This window comes from Gymnoscopelus microlampas (assembly GCF_963454915.1).
Source record: "Gymnoscopelus microlampas genome assembly, chromosome: 2".
In the NCBI taxonomy this organism is placed as follows: Eukaryota; Metazoa; Chordata; class Actinopteri; order Myctophiformes; family Myctophidae; genus Gymnoscopelus; species Gymnoscopelus microlampas.
The window spans coordinates 43,232,628-43,242,176 of NC_139939.1; the positions used below are offsets into that span (position 1 = coordinate 43,232,628).

The 9,549-nt window shown below is 42.5% G+C and overlaps 1 protein-coding gene across 1 annotated transcript in view; it reads right to left on the reverse strand.

Moving 5' to 3' along the window:
* Positions 1-9,549, reverse strand: part of cacna1ib (calcium voltage-gated channel subunit alpha1 Ib) — a gene marked incomplete at its 5' end in the record, with an annotated part of 168,381 nt that overhangs the window by 146,552 nt on the left and 12,280 nt on the right. The window contains one exon of the mRNA XM_084071481.1: positions 4,841-4,938. Coding sequence (XP_083927607.1) covers positions 4,841-4,938 — 98 coding nt within the window. The remainder of the gene's footprint in view (positions 1-4,840; positions 4,939-9,549) is intronic.

Genomic DNA, 9,549 nt, shown 5'->3' on the forward strand with positions numbered 1-9,549 from the left:
GAGGTCAAAATGTCTTCTGAGCAGTTTGGTTGGTTAAGTTAATTTATAAGGCATGATGTGCCCACAAGATCCTTGTCTCATGACCACTAGCACTTTAAGATGTTCCCCAGAAAACATGATCATTTGGGCACATCTAGTGGCCACGATAAACGTAACTGGACTGAACCACGTCAACTCTCATATACTGTATATACAGTAAAGTCGTAGCTGTCACGCAGAAACCATGTATGTCCAAAACCAGAAAATAAATCAGAAAATAAAAAAAAGATCTGTGTTCCGGTGGATGAATGTAGTTATCATTCAGTCACAAGCTTGTATTAGTACTTCTCATTAGTTTCATATTTATAAAAACCACAGACCGATCTAACCACTTTCAACCTGGTGGGCATGTCATTCAGCCCCGGCTTAACGGAAGGGCTTTAGGTGCTGAAGCACAGGGCACCAACCTTGGGGGGGGGGGCACCAAACGGCGTGGAGAAAGTGAAAGAAGACAGAACTATCGCCGAAAAGCGTAGAAACTTAGAAGCAGCGGCTGCTGAAGGAGCGCTGCAGCTATACAGAGAGTCAACACAGTCAGATACTGTATATACAAGGAAAAAAATGTACGCAATATAAAGTAATGCAATATTAAAAAGACAAGACAAGTTATATGTTACAAGAATGGTTTCATGTCGAACTCCGCGTTCAGACCATGAGGAGCCATAGAATTGTAATGTTGAATATAAAACATTTCTCGTTGGAACAGGCGGCGCTCCTGGTTGCCTCCTCTGGGGGGCTTTTCCACCTTTTCGATGCCTACATAGAATACATTTTGTTCGTTCCCGCATCTAATGTTAGAGCGATATTAAAACAAATCATGGAGGGGAAGGGAAAACAGTGAGATCTTTCAATGAATAGTGGTGGGTGGTTTGGCAATTATACTGATAAAGGAAGCACAACAACATTAACTTCAAGTACCCACATATCCCAGTAAGAGTGCACTCCAATGTTCTTCAGATGATTGCCTGCCAGCCGCAATTTAGGCACACAAGCCACAATAGAAACTGGCAGCATGCTTGAATTGTTCTCATCAAATGAAAAAGACCTGAGAATTATCAGCAATCCTATTGTGTCTAAGTGGTCGGGTTGCCTCTCTCATAACAGATTAGTGTCATGTACATGTAGGTGCTGATGAGGGCTTTAAATGGCTTTATAGGGTCAGTGTAAACCAGTGGTTTTCAAAGTTTTTGTGCACACCAATGGGCATGTCAATCTACAAGTGCTCTGCAAGTCACGATGCGATGTATATTATAGGGGGAAAAAACATGAGGGACAAGAGGGAAAACTAGAATGACATGTCCACAATAGGAACACCAGGTTTAAAGTGGTAAAAATGTTATCTTAGGTGATAGAATTGCCTTTGTATTGGGAAATGAGTACACATAAAGTACTGATATTCAAATATTTGTTTTAATAATAATAATAACAAATGCACAATTTGAAATTATGACCGATATCCAATCTCCGATTATTTGCAGGGTCATATTGGCCGATATCAATTCCGATACCGATATATATTATTTTTATATTGAGCTCATTGTTGAATTTTTTTATTTAAATTTTTAGTTTTGCAGGTGAAAGTTGATGGTAAACCCCCCTCACCACAAACCCTACTGTGATGAAAAAATATTTATATGAAAAACAATTGACTGACTTCTAAGTAACAAACTAAGCTATGACATCACATTTGTATGCTATATTAAGCCATCTGCTTATTACAGAATTATTTGAAATGTTGTATAACACACATAAATCTTGTTTGTTATTAGTGTTGTTCATTATTGTCTGTTGCCTAAATTCATTAGCCTCTACTCTAAACAATGCAGCCCCCCTTAGCTCTCCCAATCACAATTTTCTGGAGCCGCCCCTGTGTGTGATATCCAAACTAAGCTTACCATAAATGCAATCATTGTTTAGTTTATCACTGTATTTTACATTCCATAACATCAGCAGTGCGTTTAGCGGGAGAGGGAGGGGCTGAGAGCCAGGGGCAGACATGCTCTCTACTAGGCACGGCAACAGCTGGCTCTTAGGCAGCAGCAATTGCTTCCTACACTACAGACCACATTCCAGGCCAACACGGACATTAAACACAGAAATATTACCAGCTGAAAGTTAATTTGTGCTCATTCTCTGTGGTTAAATACACAGGCTTGCTTTTACAACGCGGCCGTTGCACTCGAGTAACGAGTGCTTGTTACTTTGACGTTAAATAAGGAGGCAATATACACATTCGTGTTGAAAATATATCCTCCACAGTATCACTTCTCTAAACTAATTTAAGATAGCCTAAGGTACAAGAAACCGTCTCTGACTGTTCTGGGTATGGACGTTAAGTTTGTTTGCTGTTTAACAACTAGCTGTATATGGCTTCTCTCTCTTCACCGACGCACGCTGCACGGAGTGCACGCACGCCGCTGTTGTTCTGTGAGACACGGGAGCGAGTGTGTGAAGGAGGGGGGAGGCAGGGGCAACAGCTGGGGCTCTTAAAGAGACAGGCAGACTGGCTGCTTTGCGTGTACAAAAGCCATTGAAGGTCACATTATTTATGCGTCATCAATATCAGTGAAAATAATCTGGTTTATTTTTAGATCGGTTTGATACCGATATGGCATTTTCCGGGCGATATCGGACGATTTTGATACACTACCGATAATATCGTGCAACTCTAATAATACAGAAAAACTACTTGTCTCACAGCACACCAGTGTGCCTTGGCACGCTATTTTCCACTGGTGTAAACACTGTGTTACATATGCACAGTTTGGTTTATTTGCATCATCCCTTTGAGACACATACTGTATGTATACATAATTTACCAGAGGTTTCACTTTACAGGGGCAACCCTAACCCAGGTAGGAAGTTCAGTATTACGTATTGTATCCTCAGTGGAGATCCTCAATTTACCATTTCCCCCAAACTAGAAAACAAACTAAACACTTCCAAGTTATCATACATAACCATACATAACAATGATAATAACGCTATTCCTGAAAGGCACATTTTTATGGAAAACAATGCAGTCAACACATTCAAAGTGCACACTACTCCCTCTAGCATCTAATAATATCTGCTTGTTTGCATTTATTCTGAAAACGCTCTCAGGTTTATTTCTGGCACTGTGGATCAGACCTGATCTGCATGTTTCTCTGTCGAAGTACCATGGAGAGCTCCTAGGCAGGCTCCCTACTAGTCTGTGATGCTATAAGAGCTGGCCATGGTGCTGAACAGAAGTCACATTCTGTTATTCTCCTAGAAGCTGTGTGAGGGTGGTGAGCCCAAATCTCTTCTGCCCGGTTCTCCTCAGTGGCTGGAGCAATTGATCTGAATTTGCACACAGTCATTGACCATTACTATGTGCACGGAACAGCGAAGCCCGTTTTTCGGGCGCTTTCCCCAAATATCAGCTGTTTATTAGACTGGAGGAGCCAGCCCTATCGAAGGTCTTGAAGGGCGGATCCAAAGCCTTGCGCTCGGTACCAGCGCTGCTTCCTATTGCTTCACCAATCTATCTATGTCCCCGCCACCCATCCCCCCCCCCCCCCCCCCCCCCCCCGGCCTGTGCACGGAACACGCTGACGTCACCAAATTTAGAGCGACGCCCCTCTGCACTCTTATTGGTTAGGAGATAACAAGGTTCACTCCCACTCCTAAACCACCGTTCCTGCAAGGTTCCCCCAGGCTTTTTTTCCGAGGCTAGCTGTTTATTAGCGTTTTTTGTGTTCGCTGGCTCCCGGGTTGCCAGATCGATCATGTGTGCATATCCCCCCACGGGTATGGACTAGTAAAGCAAACTTGATAAACGTATATTTTTGGTTTTCTGACTAAACATTTATGATGGGAAAATAATGCAACAAGTCTGAAAAATGTCACTGTGTATATTTTTGTACCCTACTATAATTCTAGTAACCGTCTTGAGTAGGTGAGTAGGTGAAGCTACCCGGTTCTCCTCAGTGGCTGAACCAATTGCTCTGATTTTGCACACAGCCATTGACCATTACCATCTGAACTTAACTGTGAAGCCCGTTTTTCAATTTCATCAAATCTCAGCTTCTTATTAGCGCTTTTGTGTCAAAGAATGTCGCCATGGTTACGGGGCTGCCCAGATATGGGACGAACTTCCTCCCGGGTTGCCAGATCATGTGCGCATATCCCCCCACGGATGCGTCGACCGGGTATGGTCTAGTTTATAAATAAAAAGCTTTACATACACACAATAAGTGTGTGGTGTTCCGACTATAGCTTAGGGGGATGATTCATTTAAACAGTTTATATGCAAAAGAGGATCTTTAATGTCCCCGTGCAATCCTGGATACCTTAATTATTCAATGCATAAATTATCAGGGGTCCTATAGGCTTCAAGCTTTAATTCCCAGCTGTTGTAAACTGTGGTACCGTAATACAACGATTTGTGAAAATGTGGGAATTGTTAGGCTTAATTTATACTCTGTCATACAATGTTGCGTGCCAAAGATAGCAGATTTACAAGCTCACAACAGGCCAAGATGCGAGTATAAATCAGGTTTTAAAGTAATAAAAATACAGTTGGTTAAAATCTTTTTTTACCCTCTTTGGAATTATGTCTACCACGTATCCAAGGAATAGTCTGTCCCTGTACTGAACCAATGAAAAGTATTAGCACGATATTGTGACTAAATAATAACTATATCCATTGGATCCATTGGAACACAGATTATTTTTTCCATTTCCTGAAAAGTAACCATTTTTGTCCGTAAGAGGTATCTACCCGACAGCAACGATTTGAAACTGTATAGCCTGGTCAGTGTGTGAGCAAACTTACTTGGCACCCTGTTGATGGCTTTAAGTGGCCGTAGGACCCTCACCGTCCTAATGGCAGAGAAGTTGACGTTTTGCAGGTCCAGGGAGTACTCCACTATTCTGTAACACAAACACACAAACACACACACACGCACGCACGCGCACACACACACACACACACACAATAACAATTTACGCAAAGTTAAACACTAGTGGAGGCAATGAGACCCCTAGACAGGGGGCTGTTTTATTGAGTCAAATATGAATTAATTTGTATATATAATATGCATAAGTTTAAGCAGCAACAGAAGTCACCTAACTTAAAATTCTTCTCTACAGTAACTGAGCATCATGAATATGTGTTAGTTTGAAGAAGAATATTAAAATTCAGACTGCTTCCCTGCTGCTACTATTACTGGTAATGTGCCCCTAATGCTGCTGCTGCTAGTGTTGCAACTATAAGCCTGGCGTTCATGCATGTTGACATTGATGTGAACACGTTAGTCTCTTTGCTTCAGTTTGCCTCCTATGTCCCCGCAAATGGATCTGCCCCGGCTAGAGGAGAATCAAAGTGTAATCATTTCCAAGTTGACAGCTGCCTGTATGTGTGTATGAGAACCGCATCCACAGAGGAAGAGGATACGCAGAGTCGGGGGTAAACCAGCTTGAAATGAAGTGTGGGAAAAAAAGAAAGTATTTTACTGTCTGACCCATTTCTGGCATATTGGTTCAAAGTAATGGGGAAAAAAATCAGCTGTGCTGAGAGAGAGAGAGAGAGAGAGAGAGAGAGAGAGAGAGGGTGAGTGAGAAACAGGAGAAAACATGAGAAGGAATGTCATGAGAGAAAAGCGAAAGGGTAGCGAGAATGCAAGAAACGGAAGTAAAGTGTCAAGGGATGATTAACAGAGTGATATAATGATGACGATAAAAACAGAGTGAGGCTGAGGGCGAGAGAAAATAGGGACCCTGGGGGGTTTATTAAGTGCTGACATAATTACAACGTGAGGAACCTCGGGAGTGATCGAGGTCTGTGCCTTGCAGAGCAGAAGAAAGGTTCATCTAACCTGTCAGAGGGAGAGCTTCAAAGTGTGGATCCAAAAGGTACGAGGAACAGGAGAAATTCCCTCTGTCAGGTACCTCTGTCAGGTACCCCAGACATATTTTGTACTCTGGGATATTTTACACTGTGCCGTAATGAGCCCACCCCCAAGGTATTAAAGTTTTAAATGTAAGCCTGCTAGGGTCCTGCAGCAATGGAGAATGCAGTTTCACGACCTACTGTACAAGAGTTCTGTATAAGGTGAAAACATCTATGCGTCTGAGTTCCACAAGACTCAAAGACATACTACACACCTCACGTTGGGTGAAGTTTCATCGCTGAATATTGTTACTGGCTTGCATTTTCAACTTTAATACCTTGGAGGTGGGCTCATTACGGCATAGTGTAAAATATCACTGTGCCCCAAGCCCTGCGCAGTCTGCGTGCCACGGTTATCATGGTTTTGACATATTTTTTTTATTTTGATTTATTTTTGTTTTCCATTTCAGTTTAGTTTTGATTCATTTTTAAAGCGGATTTGCAAGTTTAGTTTTTAGTTTCATGAAAAGGTTTAGTTTGAGTTTATTTTTTTTGTTTGTTTTAGAGTTAGTTTTTTGGATTAGTCAGAACAAGATTCAACAAGGTCAGAAAAATAGACTAAAACTAACTAACTAAAAATAATCTCTATAATCTGAGTTTTTGATAGCTTCGTAAGCGCACAATACAGTTTCGGTTGGTTATAGTTTTTTTGTCTTGTTTTGTAAAGCCTAGTTGTTGTTTTTTTCAGTTAAGTAAAATGTTTTTTCCAATTCTAGTTGTAGTTAACTAAAATAACTCTACTGTGTGCTCTGTATAGAGACACTTTCCCCAACGCCGCCACATGCATGCCAGCTCAGTCCATTTCTGTAGCCTTGAATGTGACAGGGTCTGGTGGTGATCTCGCACACAAGCAGAAAGCCTCAATTTCAGCAGTCTGCTTGAGCAGCATAAAATGTAAGGTCATAGATTGCAGAGGACCTAGACTCAACCCTATCTCTGTGACCGAGGAGGTGGTTCAATTTTCCCATAATGTGGCCGTGACCCGATCGGTTTTCTATTGACCAAGCAGACTAGCGGAGTAGCAACAGTCACCCAAACGGAGAGTCGGCAGACAGAAAAACCAAGATAACCACTTACTAGGAACAGGAGGAATTCCAAACACACACACACACACACACACACACACACACACACACACACACACACACACACACACACACACACACACACACACACACACACACACACACACACACACGGACGGACGGACGGACGGACGGACATACACGCACACACTGTAAGGAAGCAGAAATAAAGCTCTGATAGTTGTGAGCAGCCACATGCTCTCTCTTTCTCTCTGTCCCTCTCACACACACACACACACACACACACACACACACACACACACACACACACACACACACACACACACACACACACACACACACACACACACACACACACACACACACACACACACACACACACACACACACACACACACACACACTGTGCCTCTGTCAGACATCTTCATGAATATTTTAAAGGAGACACTATAGATTACTTTAGTCCCAAAGAGGAGCCTTTATGCGAGAAGAAAGCTGTTCTTCACCCAGTTCTTAAACTTCTGACCCCATCCTCCGTCCGAAAACTTTAGAGGGAGTGTGTGTTGCGCTTAAGACCGACGCATAGTGCACCTACAGTTTTGTACAGCTATTACTCATAGTATACCTACAGTATGTGTACCGAGATAACTTTTACTTTCGGTACTTTAAGTACATTTAGATGCCACTACTTTGTACTTTTACTCCAGTACATTTTTAATTCTAGACTTTCATTTGTAACAGAGTATTTCTATATGCGAGTACTTTACTATATAGTCATTAGTATACCTACAGTACAATAGTGTATGTGTACAAGGATTACTGATAGTATACCTACAGTATGTGTACAGGGATTTAGTCAGAGTACATTATCAGTAAAAAAGCCATCCACTTGGCTTTTTAAAGCAGTTAAAGTCCATGTATGTTTACTGGCAGCCATCTAGCTGTTGATTTAGCTGGATGGCCTCGGAAAACATCCCACCCAATTCCACAGACATTATGCAGATCTATGAGATAAACTAATATGGCAATTACCACAAAATGTCTGACCAAAGTCCCTTAAGAGATGATAGCATCAATTATTTAAATGAGAAGAATAGATCCAATATATGTTGACTCAAAAGATGTTTCCAAAGCAGAAAAGAGGGGCATGAAGCACGCACTCACACATGTGTGTGTGTGTGTGTGTGTGTGTGTGTGTGTGTGTGTGTGTGTCTGTGCGTGCGTGTGCGTGTGCGTGTGTGTGTGTACAGTGCAAGCTTTAATGAGCTCCTGGTTTAGCGGCTGCTATGGGCAAAAGCCAATACACATGTCCCAATACATGAGTCAATGTGCGCGTGGGCGTGTGTGTGCGTGTGTGTGTGTGTGTGCGTGCATGTGCTTGTTTGTGTGTGCGTGTGCATGCGCATGTGTGTGTGTGTGCGTGTGCATGTGTGCACCAGCTGTGCGTACCACCAGCTGTCTAGCTGTGGCGAAAGTATTCTCTCTCCGCACACATGCTCTGGCCCCATCTTTTCCTGTTAGCCCCTACAGAAATCACATCTAACTCTCTGGCTCAACAACATGTCACAGGTAATTAAAATGCACAGCAGGGTGAGCGGTCAGGCACAGACACACAGATACAGCACCGCAGCACAATCACCTGTGTGTCGCTGGGCTGTTTAGACAGCAGTTTAGTTGTTCCTAACATTGGGCATACTGCTGTACTGTCTGTAAGTCTCACTGGAGCCAGCAAATGGAACAGAAAATGCAATTGTTGGGGTGCAACACAAAATTAAATGTAATCCTCTTTGGAAACCAACTGTCTTTAACCTGTAAATACCTGCTCACCAACAACGCACACACAGTATTTCGTTTGGGACAATCTCTTTGAACAAATTGCAACCTTAGAATTGTTATGGCTAACCACATAATATTGATTGCTATTAGCACTGTACGTTATTCATCCTTCTGCTGCATGAATGTATATTTCCAGTTGCTAATTTATTCATCCATATTCGGTATATTATATTTCCTTTTTTTTTGGGGGGGGGGGGGGGGGGGGGGCTGCAACATATAGACATACTGTATATCTTATCTCAGTAACCGTATAGGAAAACTGCCATTCCCATGACCTATTTCCCATACCCATCGTCAGAGTATCCGTTGTACCCGTCTGTCTGTCTGTCTGTGTCCCTTTAATGCCCATACATGGAGATTTCTGTATCTGTCTGTTGGGAACGATGCAAGTTGAGAACAAAAGAAGTTGGAAATGCAGAGCCATATAAGGAGAGTTGCGTCACCTCCATTCACCTCATCGGGCCAGTCTTCTACAGAGCCTTCTATTTGCGAATAGTGACAAAGCCCTGAACCGGAAGTTTATAGAATGCACTGGAGTCTATGAGCGTTTGTCACTATTTCGAGTTTACATGAACCACGTGACCGGCGCTGTTTCTGCCCCCTCATTGACATAACTTTGCCCACCCGGTTATGCAATACCCGTTATGCTCAATGGGAATAGCAGTCGGAACGGCGGTCCTGGACACCGGATGCCTATTGCCTATATATGGC